At 39.3% G+C, this 17,305-nt stretch overlaps 1 protein-coding gene across 1 annotated transcript in view; it reads left to right on the forward strand.

The window, feature by feature from the left end:
- Positions 1 to 17,305, forward strand: part of LOC107083797 (slit homolog 3 protein-like) — a 256,322-nt gene that overhangs the window by 149,125 nt on the left and 89,892 nt on the right. The window contains exon 6 of the mRNA XM_015373268.1: positions 3,732 to 3,803. Within this exon, the coding sequence (XP_015228754.1) occupies positions 3,732 to 3,803 (72 nt within the window). The remainder of the gene's footprint in view (positions 1 to 3,731; positions 3,804 to 17,305) is intronic.

Raw genomic sequence — 17,305 nt, forward strand, 5'->3', positions numbered from 1 at the left:
AATGAACATCAATTGGCATTGAGAGATCCTGCAACTTGTGTTAGCTATCTGGTGCATTTTTAAGTATTTTGAGCATCATGGGTAGCCAGTTAATGTGGTTAATGAACATCAATTGGCATTGAGAGATCCTGCAACTTGTGTCAGCTATCTGGTGCATTTTTAAGTATTTTGAGCATCAGTCCCATTACAGTTTAAGCTTCCAAGCCATGCTGCAAGTGGCCAAGCTCTGAGTCTGAAAATCTGCTTTTGCTGCAAGAAGCTGCGCATCAACCAATTGACATATTTATGCACCTCTTTGCTTGTCTTATTATTTTTTTTTTCAAGTTTAAATTAATTTTTTTTGCAAGTGATTGGTTAGAAAAAAGCCTGCTGCGTTACACATATGGCAGTTTACATTTTTGCTTAAATATTAGGTAAACATTTTTCCTCAGAGATGGTTTGTCACATGCCTGCCTGTAGAGATCGTACTAAGGGAAGAATCCTCTGGAAAATGAGGCTGATTTTAAATATTTCAACAGTAAGCCGATTCTAACATCAGTAAATGTGGAGCAATGTTCAGAGTTATTCATGCAAACACAACTCACTCCTACCCAAAGGTTCAAGCAGCTGAAACAGCAGGTGGAGCAAACAGTAGAGGTCAGAGTTCATAAAGATGGGACCTTAGATGCACCTTTTCTTACTTTAACCTCAACACTTTGGCCCTTCAGACATAACACCCACCTGTCTTCATACAACTAAAAGCAAGACATGTGAAAACAGAATCTGCCATCTTTATCTCTGCTCAGGCTATTTTTGCAGCCTAAAAGCAGCATTTTAATTAGATAAAACAAAAATATGGTGGAACCCTATGTTTCAAGTACCAGATCCACTCACTGGTTTTGACTCCAATTGCCTGACAGATGCCTTTACCCGCAACTCTGCGGCAACAAGTGGGCACAAAGCGAAAGATCTCCAACTCTATAGAACCCCTCCTAACTATAGGAAACCAGCTCGAGCTCTGGCGATTCAAACAGCCGTCCAGATATTTGCTGGAATCCTTCTATGAACAACCTTCTAACTCTGCTTGTACCCCATCAAAGCAGCTCTTCAGTTTAAAGACGGTGGAACATAATTACATTTCTAGCTAAACCTGACTTTTTTGGCATCCAATGGTTTACTCTCTTGAGTCCAAACCCGGTTCCTGCCAACTGTTAACCGCTAGCAGCTGCTCAGGCAGACATGAAACAGGCTCTCAGAGAAATAATGACCAAAAAATGAAAACTGCAGTTTTCTGTGGATGATAGAAGTCTTGCCAGTGAGTGTGAATACTTTCAGGTTGGGTAAGAAGAAAAGAAAATGTTGATTTTATTAGATCCATGTACCTGGTTAGGCCTCCTTTGGCACTCAGGACCTCCTTAATTCTTCTTGGCATAGTCTTCATATGTCAGAACCATTCAACATGATGGCATCTCTTAGCTGCTGCTGAACATCCATGATGGGAACCTCCTGCTCTACCACATCCTATAGGTTCTCTTTTGAGTGGGGATCTGGGGTCCTTGGAGGTCATTGGAGAATGGAGATCTTCTAGAAACTGCTGCAAAATGCTCTGATCTCTGTGAGACACAGCTCTATCCTGCTGGAAGCATCAGAACATGGATTCCCTGTGGTCATAAAGGGGGTGAAATTGTCAGCAGTGGTATGCAAAGTGGTGAACGTCTCCCATTTTAACCACCACCAGCTTAAGCCACTGAGCCAAACCATGTTCAACAGGTTCTGGTCCAGTTTTGTGTAAACTGTTGCCTCTGTCCTAAATATTCCCCTCATGTTTATAGACCGATTTCCACTGATGTGGAAAAGAGTTTACTTTGACTAGACCTTTAGCCTTATAAGACCCTTTAAAGGGGCTTCCAGAAATGAGCTCAGCATGTCAACAGCAATTTGTTACAAACCTGCAATCATTAAAAACAAAGGAGCACAGCTAATTTCTGCTTTCTTTTAAAGTAAAGCAGCTTCTGCTGCAAGGGGAGCATCCTGAGGATAAAAGCTGACATGACTGATATAACAGGTGCTGCAGAAGGCAGAGCTCAGGAGAAAAGGAACCGGAGATTTAAAAGGCTGATAAAAGAGAACAAGGGAAGAAGAATATGGATTAACAATGGATAGATGGGGTATGAGAGGAGGGAATGTGAAGAGGAATCAAAGATGAGAAAAGAAGACACAGGAGGGGGAAAAGGGGATTATGAATGGAGAGGCAGGAGATAAAAATGAGGAGGATGAATGCAGAGAGATGAGGATAGAAAAGGAAATAAGACAGAAGTCAAAGAAAAGGGGATTAGTGGCGGACGTATCAGCAGGAGAAAGAGATGAAGGTGGAATGATACTCTTTTATATTCCTGTTTCTAGAGAATAGACCTACAACAAGCAGATCAACCAGTTCCTGTTTTCTTCCATTGATTCAGTGAATTTCTGCACTTTTGTTTTTTTCCTCCTGACGTTCTGCGTCTGCAACAGTTTACTGGTTAATCATGTTAGAGCCCTGAGAGGCTCATCATCGGAGCATTGTTTTCTGAAGAAAGAGAAAGTAGAGGTCAAAGGCATCCTCAGAGTAAAAGTTCAGTGTTTCACTTTTAGAAAGCATATCCACATGATCCATGAACCTGCAGGTTGGAACCAGTAGGTTGGAAACCAGGTACACTTGATGTGCGTCCTGAGGTTTTCAGACATGTGTAAGAGGCAACATCTTCCTCTAACAACCACTAGGCTCTGGGGGGTTGTAGGGACAGATGGGTAGATGGATTGGAGTAATGGAAAGGAAAGGGGTGGGGTGGGGGGGGTTTAGGGTTGTTGGGTTCATGAGAGATGGATGGGGGGGGTGAATACCTCAAGCTAAGCAAATTAAAGTAAAAGCAAAAGATGAATGACGGTGGGGTACAGGGTGCATGTGGAGAGCTGCAACCAAGCGGTTGAGCAAGCCAAAGGAGGAGGATGAAGGTACTGCTGGAGGAAGGAAGGAGAGCGGGAACGAGCGGCGGAGTCGTGACTGTAGCATGATTTACGGAGGCTTTCCTTTTAATGAAATTGTTTCAGTGACAGAGCCGGTAAAAGGCCCTTAATGGATTGGCTGGCCTAATGTAATGAAATTACTCCCTCTTTCACTACAGAAAGAGGAAAGAAGAATAAAAGAGGACGAGGAGGGAGGAGGATGGGAGAGCAGAAATGCAATTAATATTTACAGAAGAGACAAGCAGGGTGGGCTTTAGTGGCCCTCGCTCTCTCCCTCTCAGTGTCTGCCTCTCTCGCCCCTCTCTCTCCTGGTGGCCAGTGTGCGGCGGGTGGGCGGCGGGGGAGGGAGGTGATAGGCTGACGGCAGGCAGGCCACTTCAGCACACCGGTCTCCTCTCTCCTGCTCTTCTTTTCTGCTCCTCCTCTCCTCGGGGCCGGTCACATCTGCTGGAGGTGAGCTGCTTCACCTCTGCCTGCCTGGACTAGTTTCCCCTGAGTGTGTGTCTGCAGGAGTGTGTGGGCTGGGTGCCTCGCTGCCGGGGTCTCCTACCTGCTGCTTTAACCCACTGCGGGGGTTTCACCTTCAATCATAGCCACAAACGCATTCATGCAACGCATCTCATAATAGTCCCTCCCCCGGCTGAGGCTGAGCGGACCCTGCAGACCCACATCTGACTCTCTCCCATCTTTCTCTGTGTGTGTGTGTGTGTGTGTCTGTCCGTCTGTCTGTGTGTGTATGCATGCTGCAGGCAACTGGACAGCAACCACATCAGCTGCATCGAAGATGGAGCTTTCCGAGCGCTGCGCGATCTGGAGATTCTGTAAGTAGTAAAAACTGTTGTCCTCTGCTCCTCCTCCTCTGCTCATCATCAGTTCTTATCTCTCGCTCTTTTCATGTGTTGCCTTTGAAACGGGATCGTCTCCTCTTCTTACTATCAGTCTATTTTCCTGCTTTTATCCTCTTCATCCTTTCAGTTCTTCCTCAACAGTGCCATATTTCTTCTCTTCTGACCACTTTCATCTCACATCACCAGACTTTTTACTTTTCCGTCTCCAAAGCTTGAACTTAAATGTGCTGCTGATGAGAAAGTGTAGTTTAAACATACCTGTGTGTGACTGATCCTCAGTAAGATCTGTGTGCAAACTGTTTCCTGGGATGAAGAGCAGTATATCTGTCCTCCTTTACTACCATCACATTCTGATCATACACGCAGATTCACAGAATACTCGATCTTCCACCTGCTGCAGTTTGCATCCTCCCTGCACCATGTGTGTTACTGCATGGAGGCGATTTTCCCTCGGCATACGGGGATACTTTCCGGTTTCTTCTCATTTGCTTCCAGCTGTTTGTCTTGATGGAGGGTGTGTGAGGACGCGCGTGTTCTCTCAAGCTCGTGTTTTTATAGCACCTCATTTGTCACTCTGAACAAATGTGGTGTCTGGCGACAGTTCAAGTCCAGCATGGATTGGAGAGATCTCCACCTATATGCACGCCTGTATCTGGGCATCACTCTGAATGAACATTTGTCATGAGGAGGAAGTTTATTTCATTTTGTTAAAAAGCATATTTTGGTTGAATGTGCAACTTGTTGGTAGATCGAAGATTAACAGAGAAAAAAAAGCGTGAAAAATATTGATGTAGGACTAGAGCGATGCACCAATCAGGCTTTTCATGGCTGACAACCAATTTCTATTTGCTTTAAATCTGATCTGTTGGTTTTATTCTTTTCCTCAACAACTAAAATATACGAAAGGGAGAAATTCTTCTGAGAAATCTCTAGCAATTCGAACAGCAAAGGAAAAATCTCAAACAGGCAAACAAAGTACATGCTGGTGGTCAAAGCTTTAACATACCATAAATGGTGGTAGTTATTAGTTTTCTTGAATTTATCGAATAGAAATGCAAGAAAAATTCAGGTTACCAGTACTTGGTGTTCCAGTCACCAATCAGAGCCGATTATGACCTCAAGCCGATAAATACTCTGAGGTATCAACCATACATTTTCTGCTCAGGCGTATTTCATGATCCCTCTTAATATACAGGATTCCTAACATCTTTCTAATGCAAACATAAACACTTCTGGAAAATGTATCTCTTGAACACCGATGTTTAGAGAATATTGTGAGAAACAAAGGACAGGTATAAAATATAAATATAAATTTTCTCTATATAAATGGAAAATTCAAATTTATCTCCATTTATGCATTAAATAATTTCTTCTTAAGTTTTGAACTAAAATAAAGTGAGCAGAAGATGAACCTTCAGGCTAATTGAGCTGAGAATCAGGAGAAGAGAGGAAAGCTTGAAGTCAAAGACTTGATGTGGATGGAGGCATGGGATGAAACATTGAATATGAAGAGGATTAATACAGCACAAGGATTGATTCAAACAAAACTTGCAAGCTGTCATTGTTTCTGCTCAGAAGAGCCACAGAGGGAGACATGTTGGTGCAACATCAAAGCTAGAATTTAAGTAGTTTTCACAACAGAACAGGAAAGGTTTTTGGTTAAACTGTGTGTAGTTCTATGAAAGAATAAAAAAAGAAGTGTTGAACTTTGATAGAGGAAAAAATTTAGACTGTTTTAGGACAGGAGCAGATAAATACATAAACGTAATCCCAGTTAATTGATAATGTACCGGTAATTAATTAAAAAAATGTAAACATCTCTTTGAATCAGATAGCAGGGATAACTGGTGACTGCTGACAGATACAGGACGCACTTATGCAGGATCAAAGATGAGAAATAAAGTGAGTAGAATTTAAAAGTGTCTAAAAAATAACCTCTAATACGACTTCTAAAAGTTAAGGACTTAATTTTAAAGGTTGCGACAGACACTTATGTACATATCCATCTGACGCACCCTGATTCCTTCATCCCTGTGTTTTATTTGCCTTCAGCAGAGTTAGCTTCTCTGAAACCCTGCCGCTCTGTTCCCAGTGCACAATGGAGGTGATGGGGGGCCAGATAGCGGGGAATCAGCGGTGCGAGATACAGCATATTAGCAATTCATAAGACTCTGACAGCTGAATGCTCGGCACGATTTACAATTCACTGTAAATACGCAGCCTTTCCCCATTCACAGCAGACAGCATGATGGCTCACAGCAGATTCACACAAGGTGACGTTTTAATAAAGCCTGATCTGTGTGTGGGGGCGTGTGCACGTGTGTACAGGACATGAATGACAGTAAGCAATTCTGCTGCTGGAATGATCCTCATTTGAAACATATACCCACACACAGAAGGACAGAGCCCCATCTGCAGGGTTCTTGGGGCTGATTTTGTGATTGATGATAGAGATAACGGTGACCACAACATCAGGTGTAAGTCTTAATGTATGTGTCATTACAACACTGTCATTGTAAGGACCAGGTTTAGTTCGATTTTCACCCATCAAGTTGAGGACATTTCGAAACCTACCAAAAAAGGTTACCAGGTGGTTTAAAGGTATAATGGAGGATTTTTGCAAATTTTTTAAAAGAAAAAGCACATGCACAACCCTCTACTCGCTCCCGAGAGGGAACTCCTATTAAACGTTTGCGAGAGCATGCAGGAGCCCATTTCTCCTCATTTTACCAGCGGTGATATGAAATGGATGTCTCCAAATAGCACGTCAAGCTTTACCTGTCAAGTAGAAACTTTGCAACCGAGGCATATGTGGGAAGCAGGACCTGTGCTTTCAGTGAACGCCATCGCGTGAAAAAATCTCCCAAAACACTCTGGTCTTGTTTCTCTCTTCTGAGGCCTTTCTCTTCTTCTCATACACTCGGTAGACTCTTTTTTTCTCATGACCCTCGGCCATTTTCAAAGAACCGCGGTGAGAAAGGTGAGCTTCAATGGCTGAAACTGTAGCTCAGACATATACGACTGAGAGTGTGCATGCGCAGAAAAAGATGGCAAACTGTGGACGAGCACGAAGGACGGCCTTACGTAAACATATCACCAGAATGATTGACAATTAGGAGGACCACTTATTTAGATGATCCATCCGGAAAAAAGAAAATCCTCTACTATACATTTAAGGTGGAAATATATCTTTACGGTAGTTTAGTTCATAATTGTTGGAAAGGTAAACTATGCTTGCATCACCTGTTAGGTTTCAAACCCCTCAGTGCTGCTGATTATTTTGAAGGGATTTCCAAATTTTTATTTAAGTTTCTAAGGCCTTCACACAAAGAGGAAAAACTGTTTTAAATGTTGTTTGATACAGGCAGTCTTTTTGAATCCAACATGATTATCTTATATTAAGTATCTAAGCATAAATCTGAGTTTTTTTATTGGATTCTTATTTCACTTAAAAGAAATGCATCAAAGTACTTGCTGTGTTTAAAACTGTATTTATGGGAGTTTAAGCTTCAATGTGTTTAATAAAAAGAAAAATCATGTCTTAGATTTAAGAGTTTAAGATCAGAGTTGATCAAAGAAAAAGAAATGGTGAAACTCTAATGGAGTTCTGTTTCAGTGATGTAATCCAAGCTGATTGAAAATATTTCCTAACATGCTTTATATTTGAACTGGGATATATCACAACAGACTTTCATTGAGACATCTGAAAGTCTCTGACATAATTTCACCAACTTCTAAAGTGAAGAAGGTCAATGGACTGTTAAGGTGAAAACTTCAGCAACCTTTGAAGTATTGGAACAAACTTTGTTAGTAGACAGATTTCAGCTCGTGGCCCTCTTTAGGGTCATTACAAATCACCATTCAACTTACATTTCAATAAAAAGTACAATCTAGATGCAAATACACAGATTCTACATTAGTACATACATGAACTGACCAATAACACACAGATAGCTGCTGACTGGTTAATCTTTGCTATAATGATTGTAATAATTACCGCCTTCCAAGACACAGAATCTCTAAAATATTTTATTTTTCGCGGTGTCCCCAAATCAGGCAGAATTAACATTTTAATAAATACATAAAATTATGAAAATCCTCTACGTATATTTCTGTTTGCATTGAAATAGAACATTGTCTGAATAACAAATGAGCTTTACAGTGTGCATCTTGCAGTTACAATATGATGCTTTTATCAGAAAAGACAATGTTCAAAATGGTTTTATGGAGATTTAAATAAAGCTTTATTGTAAATATCAGAGTTTCTTATTTGTTTAAGAGTCTGAGGCAAAGCTGGTCTGCCAAAGACCTACAGTCCAATATTTTGACCTGAGCTGTTGGATAGCTTGTAGCCTTTCCTGTAGTTTGCAAAAATTCTATTTAAATTCTTTCTTGTGAATTTCTAAGGTCAGCAATATATCTGTAATGAACAGTTGATTCTGTTTGTGGTTAAAAAAAACTCTCTGCTTTAGATCTTCTTTTTCTGCTCCTCTCTGCAGTACGTCAAATGATTCAATGCGTTCCACAGACTCCAAGTTTGAGAAACCAATCATCTGAAGTTTAGAATCAGAATCAGATTTAAATAGAACCAAATTCGGATTAAATATGAATCTGTTGGCTTTAATTCTAATTACACTAATCCTTTCCCACCACTGTGCTGTTCAGTGAAACCAGTAGCCATTTATCCCTTCCAATCAAAGCGAGTTTCTAACGCTGCCGGAAACGAAGGTAAAGTGATTGGTCTCAGCCTGAAGCAAAGAGCTACGTTGCATAGAATATTATATCATCTAGCTATCCTCCTTCAAATTATTGAGCTGCTAATTTAAAAAGAATTAATGTGAATCAGAGAGTAAATCAGGACAGAAAACTCAGAAGTGAAGAGCTGCTGGTTGTAGAAGGACCTTTCTTTGTGGTAGAGTTTGCATGTTTGTTGGCGATAGAGCTGCATAATAAAACACAGAGTTCTGCTTTAAGCAAAATATTTAGTTGGTTATTACCTCTGAAATGATGGGAACTAATGCACTGCATGCCATTAAAATGTGTGGATTTCAACTGTGTTTCATGCCCTTGAGCATGAGCAGATTCTGGGGTTTGAGATGCATCCACTAATACCACAATGTCATGCATTAAAATCATGTAAATCTTGTTTTTTTGTCCCTAGAGTCTTGACCCGCATCTCAGTTCGTATTTCTGTGCAAATTAAAACCTCTAGAAACAGGACAAGGCTCCCTGCATGTGTGTTTCTATGTGAATATATGATTATTAATGCATGCGGGTCAAAATTAGCCAGAATCTGGAGAAAATTATCAACTTTTATACAGTCTTCAGTCAGATTGGTAGGTGATTTGCGGTGATCCAGTCATGTTTGTGGGTGTATACATGTGTGTGTGTGTCACATGCTAATTGAAAGGCACACAGCTCAGTGTGTGCGCCACTAATGAATCCTCACTTTAATTAATCTTGTCATTTTTAATTAGCCAGTGTTCTTGGTGGGCCAGGCTTTATCTGAGCTTACTTTGTTTCACTGGAGCTGCTCTGATGATTGGAAGCTGAATATTGGGGCGTCTCGCTTATTAAGAAAATGCTAAATGGATTTGAGTTTGTTAGTTTCATTAATCTGTTTGTAATTGTTCTCTGGGAATAAATGAGTGATAAATGATTGGATTTTTGTGTTTGGAATTAGACAACATCTTGAAAGCATCCAACAATTATGATGTTGTTCTTTTTTCCAGCATTTTACCTCTTACCAAAAAAAAATTGACAAGGGAATGTGCAATCTGCCTTTTTTTGGATCAACCTTACATAATTCCTATAAAATAACCTTTTTAAATCAAAAATATTTATATGACTAATCGATATTAAGCATTTCATGTTTTATTTTTCAACTTTTGCTTCCATGTCCAAAAACCTAGTAGTTGCTGTATAACGGTGGAGATCTGGTTTGGTAAAAGCAAAGCACTGCAGGCTATGATTTATTTAGACCCCGAAGGAGCACCAGAGAGAAAGGAAAGAAGAGCTATTTGAGATAGCACTGTTTCCAAAATGGAGAAGGGTTTAAAGGGAAAAGGAAGAAAGGAAGGAAAGCATGTGATATTGGTGTTGTAAATTCTGCCGGCTCCTGAACATTATTTATTTATCTGGGCCTGAGGAGAGAGGCAGAAGAACACCGGGAGAATCAGAGGCAGAGATGCAGCGTAAAGGGAGAAAGTATTAGATAAGGAAACAGAAAAAAAAAGAAGTTTATAAAATTAAGATAAAATGAGAAAAGAAGGCATTAGAGTAAAACACAGTTTGAATGAATTTGTTTTTAACCAACATGTCCAGTACCTGGAGGTGAAAAACCATGAAGAAAAATGTTGGAAGAAAAAAAAAAAAGAGTTAAACATTTTTCACATACACTATGAAGAATAATGATAAGGTGGGGTCAGGAAAGGTTGGAAAAACCTGGTGAAAGAATAAAAAGCAGTGGAAAAAATAGACTGAAAGGATCAGAGCATACAGAGCAGGGAGGCATTAATTATTGATGGAACAAATGTCTGACTGACTGACTCAATTTGGCCCCTTTGTTGTTTCCAGACCACCAAGGCTGTCAGATAGACTCAGAGAAGCATTTTTCACAGAGAACAGGGAGAACGAACCTGGATCTATGCTGGTCTTAATATCTTGAACTAAAAACAACAATGCTTCTGTTATATTTCAAAATTTTATTTAATAATCTTTTGGAGTGGTATGGAGTGCATAAACTGTTCATATTCTGATGAGACAATATAGGAAATACAGATATACGAAATGATCTGTCATTCGTCCATCAGTCCATCCATCCATTAATCTATCCAGCTACCATCCATCTGTCTATTCATCCATCAGTCATTCGTTCATCAATCCATTCATCACTCCATCCATCCATCCATCCATCCATCCATTAATCTATCCTTCAATCCATCTATCCATCCATCCATTCATCAGTCCATCCATCCTTTCATCTATCAATCTATCTATCCATCCATCCATTCATCAGTCCATCCATCCTTTCATCTATCAATCTGTCATCCATCCATCTATCCATCCATCCATTCATCAGTCCATCCATCCTTTCATCTATCAATCTGTCATCCATCCATCTATTCATCCTTCCATTCATCAGTGCATCCATCCTTTCATCTATCAATCTATCATCCATCCATCTATTCATCCATCCATTCATCAGTCCATTCATCCATCTTCCCATCCATCTAGCCATCTGTCCGTCTATCCATCCATCCATTCATCAGTCTATTCATCCATCTTCCCATCTATCCATCCATTCATTAGTCAATCTATCCATCCATCTATCCATCCATCTATCCATCCATCCATCAGACCATCTATCAATTTATCCATCCATTCATCAGTCCATTCATCCATCTTCCCATCCATCTATCTATTCATCCATCCGTCTATCCATCCATTCATCAGTCTATTCATCCATCTTCTCATCCATCCATCCATTAATCTATCCATCCATCCATTCATTAGTCAATCCATCCATCCATTCATCAGTCAATCCATCCGTTCATCCATTNTCAATCCATCCGTTCATCCATTCATTAGTCCACCTATCCATCCAGTCATCCATCCATCCATTTCTTGATCTGTCAATTTATCCATTCATCAGTCTAACTATCTATTCATCCATTTATCCATCCATCAGTCCATCCATCCATCCATTCATCAGTCCATCATTCATTCATCCATTTATCCATCCATCTGTCCATCCATCCATCCATTCATCAGTCAATCCATCCGTTCATCCATTCATTAGTCCACCCATCCATCCAGTCATCCATCCATCCATCCATTTATTGATCTGTCCATTCATCCATTCATCAGTCATCCACCCAGTCATCAGTCCATCTATCTAGTCATCCATTAATCCATCCATTCATCAGTTATCGATCCATTCTTCAGTCCATCCATTCATCCATTCATCAGTCCATCTATCTATTCATCCATTTATCCATCGTCCATCCATTAAATTTGGCCATCTTTGTATGAAGTTATTTTTTATTAATGCCAAATATAAATAGATAATTCAAGGAAAAATGACATAACTGAATTTAGAAAGACTTTTTTTCAAACAGGGATTTTTTTCTTAGAAAATATGACATATTTCCAAAGAGCTAGTTGCTTAGTAAACACACAAATTTATATCCATGACGTGTAACTCAAGGCTGTGTGGGTGGGAAAGAAGCAACATCCTTTGTTGTATTTCATTGTAAAGCACCAAGCCTGGCCTTTAACATGGACTGTACTCTTCAGGGAGGCTCACATCTCTACAACACAAACAGAATCATATAAAGGGATTCTCTCTGCAGCACTGTTTGTCTTAAGGTGGCTGTCTTAGGGGAGGATTACAGGGAGTAAAGCTGTAAGTCAGTTTTTATCATAGGAAACAGGCCTTGTACTTTAGACCTCCTTTTTAAGCAGGTATGTCAATAAATAATTCATAGGAACAAATATTTAGAACGACCTTCACTAATGGCAGCCATAGAGCATTCAATATGAAATGGTTAGCTTCATTCTCATACTTTTAACCTGCTCCTTGACCTTCTGCCCGGACGTATATCATCCCCTGACTCTTTATTTGAAACCATGCAGCTCAGAGGTCAGAGATTCTCATTATGCTTTAGATTCACAATGAAAATACTGCAGTATAGAAACATGCATGTAGAACAATAAACCAGAAACGATTCCAGTTTGCCTTTTTATCAATGAAAGAATGAATGAAGGTTTGTGTGCTAGGATTGGCCAATACAGTAAACAGTAGTTAAACCTTTAACTAGTTATGTCTGGGTCACATTTGTGCCTCCTTTGATGCCCCACTGATTATTCCAATTTGTCTGCTGGGATCGGATTTAATACTTTTCTTTAATTTTAGTTTTAAAAAAATAGAATTTTCTTCCCAACATCCACTAATGATGCATTAGGGTTTTGAAAGACACAAAGATGCCTGTTATTCATGTTCTGTTAAGTGACCAGAAGCCCGATGAAACTCCATTAAACCCCCGGTGTGCCTACATTTCCTGAACAAGTTGTCTTATTAGAACATGAGTTATGTTTTGTTTTTTATTTACTCTCTGACCTCCAGGCATTCTTTCCCTTTTAATGCCAAACTGCCTACGAGTGAAGCCCCCACATCTGATAGGTCATTAAAGACGCATCAGGATCAATCAGCTCATCATGCTGAGGCCAAACAGCCAGTTATTGTGGACGTCTGCAGGGTGTGAGCAGGCTGTGCAGAAGCAGCTTTGAACAGTTTGATTCATTTACTGTCAGTGTTTCATCTCACTGCAAGCTGCTGAAGGTTAGGGCTGGTAGAAAGGGTTAATGTACGTTTCAGACTGGAGCTGCCTCATTTACTTCTGTTAGTACTAAAACCATGATGATGCTCATCGCTTCCATGTTTCTCTGTCCACTGATTCCAGTTATTTTTATTTTTCTCTGAAGCATTTTATAATCAAAGTTCAATGTTGATGATCATGGCTGCAGTTTGATTTTGTTTTAAACTGGAACTGTGTGTTTTTTTAAACAAAGGAGCTCAGTCCTAAACAGTCTAGACAGTTTGGACCTGTTCATGTTGTTACTTTACCTTCTGAAACCATTTCTGTTTTATTTAGAAGCACATTATTTTCTTACAAAGTTCTTTTAGTTTTGGTCCAAATCATATCAGAGCTTAATAACTAGATGTTTGTAGTTCATCTGCACCAAACCTGCACTTTGAGTCCATTTGATTTGTTAATGTCTTAATTTATTTCTCCTTAGTTAGGAATTTAATTATATTTCATACATTTTATGGCTTCAGCTGATACTATTTGAATATTTCATGTAGGACAACAAAATGCAAGTTAACGATTGGATATATTTCTTCATTAAATAATAAAATACTCTGAATTATGCAATAACATAACAATATTTTGGAAACATTGGATGCATGTAGTGCTGAAGAAAATAATTACTGTCATCACTGTCCAAAGCTCAGCCTTTCATGGTTAAAGGGTCAAACACACATAACCCGTTTTTGCAAGAGTCACACTAGAAAACTTGGTCACATGAGGTTCGTAGTCATAAGAATACTTTTTAGCTGACCGAGCAGAATGCCTAAAGTAGCAGAATCTACTTAAATCTGAATCTCAAGATAGTCTGGCCAGATTCATACCTGTATAGCTCTGTCCAGAAACACATTTTGTGGAATAATAGCGGATGCCTTGGACATACACCGCAGAAGCATTTGGACACACTTTTCTGGACGCGCCTCAGGAGCGTCAAAGCTGCTCTTGACACGCGTCAGACCTCAATGTGTACAAGCATAAAAAATAAACCAGCAGCTTTTTTGCTGCTCAAATCGTTTTAGGTGTGAATGTAGCATGTCTCAGTTTAACAGTAATGCCGTTGCAGAGAAGAAAGGCCACAAACTAAAAATGCATTACGCCTCTCTTCTGTGTTGCATTTGAGATTTTAGGGCCCTGTCACACCTTGCCAATTTAGCCAGCGTATGCACAACATCCCAGAATCTCCTAAAATGCTTGCATACGAAAGGATGCACAAGCAAGTGTCCTGAGGGGGCAGCGACGCACGCGGAGGTGCCGGATCTGCATAAAAAGATTTCTTTGATCGGGGTATTAACCTAGCTGCTTTTAACCGCCCACCCAAAAAAAAAAAAAAAAAGGAAAAATAAAGAAAGGTTTGCAGCATGCTTAAAATTTCATAAAGTACTTGCTGTTTGTTGAGCATGCTCCCGCGTGCTTCAGCATGCTTATAACTTGCATACAAAACGTAACATAACTCATCCAAAGTATGCCAGCGTTTTTGCTTTTATAATTACATCTTAATCTAAGACTCACTAAGTTTCAGGCCCAGCCGATGGACCTGCTGTTCCGTCAGGGTCTGAGAATTGCAGCCTCAAACTTCTGCAATAATTTCTATAAATGATCAACTCAGACTAGCATAAAAATGACCTTTTAGCAGCAGGAGATGAGGTTAGTTTGAATCTTAATAATCAGCCAGCTGTTGTTCCATTAACTCTGCAGGGTGATGATTAGGAAGGCCGACCCGGGAGCTTCTGCTCAGCTGCAACAGGAAGCAGAAAGGTCCACTTTTTAAATGGTTTCTACTCAGAAAGGAAACCGATCACCGATCGAACTCTACGATGACCCGATCAATGGCACATCATCCCCTTTAGAGCACTTAGCATGAAGCTAACAGCTGATTGTGAATTCTGTGGTGTGGTCGTGAGTGCGTGAGCGTGTTGGTGAATGAGTTAATCTGGTTACTGTGTGTCTGCTGAGCCGCATCAGAATAAATGATTGCTCCCTGTGTGATGATGAATGGTAATTTAGATTTAACATAACTGGACTAACGAGCGCACTAATGACTCCAAAGCTAGCCTGGACGGCTTTCACTCGACGGGCTCACGGCTTGCATTCAAATGAGCTCGGAAAAGGGCCGCCCACACCACCACCACCCCCCACGCACACACACACACACACACACACACGCTCGCACAGAACAGATCAGGTGGAATAACATGCAGAACTGTTTTAATAAATGCAGTCTTACACAATTATTAATTCAAAAACGGCTGCGGCAGGGAGCAGACAAGCTGAGGGCGAGTCTGAGCGCGTGCAGACATAATGTGCTGCTGAGAGCTTCATGAGTGCAGGGCGGAGCTGATGTCAGGCTAATATGAAACTGATTAATTGATAATTACACATCGGCTGGTTTTAAAGCAGCCGAATTAGATGCAGTTTTTGTTCACCGATCTCTTGACTCAAGATTTTTCTCCCTGCTGGCACAAAGATTAATGAAAATAAATGATGAGTATGAGATCATCCTCAGATCTAAATAACATTAATCACCTTAATTTATCTTGAAAAGATTCAGAGTGTAAATGTGCAGAGATGTGGAAGAAGATATAGATGTATGTGAGATGAAATATAGATATATATATATATATGCATATATAGTATATTCTTTAGGCCTGGTGAAAAGTTAGCTGCTAATTCACAGTAGTCTGTCTTCAACATGACATTCTTTATGAAATAGAGCGTCTCCGCGGTTAGAGCTTCATCAGAGCTCTGATTTCTTCTTCTACTCTTAAATATGGGATGTGACTTTATTATAGAGCCTTTAAATTATGCTGTATGATCTGGGTTTATTAAAGCAGCCCCTCTATCACCTAATACTTTATCACTAATGTTCAAACTAAATGAGACAATTTCTACACTTTTTGTCCCTAAATCCTTTAGCACACATCGTAGGTTCAGAGTTAACCCTTTAAACCCAGACCAGAGTCGGCTCCTATCGGTAACAGAGGTGTTTAAGGTCTTATTTATATATATATTTATATATAAATATATATATACCGGTGTGTGTATATATATATATATATTTATATATATATCAGTAACAAAACAAAACAAAGCAACTTACAGTAAAACAGCTGTATGAAAGAGAGCTGAACCAAGAAAATCTTATGATATCAGATCTTCTTAAGGGAGGATGTCAAACTGGTTCCAGAAAGGCAGGTTTTCTCTCTAATCAAGCAATAGCGCACCAGACTCCAGTCCAATCTGAACATGATGACTTGATGAGATGAGATTTCTGGAACCAGTTTGATACCCCTGCTCTAAAGAAAATAGTAAAAACAATTTAAATAATTAATAAACAAACAAGACCAGCTGCAACCCAACAAGCAGCTGGTTTGCAAAGAGCAACCTATTAAGTTTCCAATGTTAACATCAAGCACCAGAAACCAGAACAGATTAAGCCAGTTCATTGTAATTTTCTGTACATTGTGTCTTTTACATGTTTTCTAGACACAATAATAGATGTAGCTTTTCTAATTTCGCTTCATGAACAAAAACACGCTCCAATATTTTACGAATATTTTACATTCTTATTTTTCTATTCTCGGTTGGATATAATAACATGGTAAACTTGTTATATGAACTTTGTAAACCAGTTTCAAAATAAAGATAAACTAAATCACCATGTTTTATTATCTCTAGTTAAAGGAATAATTAAATAGATGGATCTCTATATCTAATCGCACCTATTTTTCTAATTGCTCTTTTTATTTAAAATGAAGCCAGATTTTCTGATGTTATTGTTGCTTATTCTTATGCAGTACGTCAAATATGGAGCACTCTAAGTATTATATTATAGATATAGTACAATTTTGTTTAATGACATTTTTATTTTTATAACAGTTATTTCTGTTTTTTTCACCCTTAATAAGTGACTTCCAGAAAATCTAAAAACAAACATAGTGTTTTTTATATCTGAAGTTAGCTCAATATTTGTAATGACCATGATTTATCAAGGTTAGGGAATAATTTTACATCAAATCTTTGCTTTGTTTTCTTCAGTTCTGTTCTCCAGTTCTTCTTTTACATTTCCTATGTATTTATATTATTTATAAAAAAGGCTGTCATCTA

Source organism: Cyprinodon variegatus, unplaced genomic scaffold, assembly GCF_000732505.1.
Source record: "Cyprinodon variegatus isolate N-32 unplaced genomic scaffold, C_variegatus-1.0 Scaffold84, whole genome shotgun sequence".
NCBI classification, from domain to species: domain Eukaryota; kingdom Metazoa; phylum Chordata; class Actinopteri; order Cyprinodontiformes; family Cyprinodontidae; genus Cyprinodon; species Cyprinodon variegatus.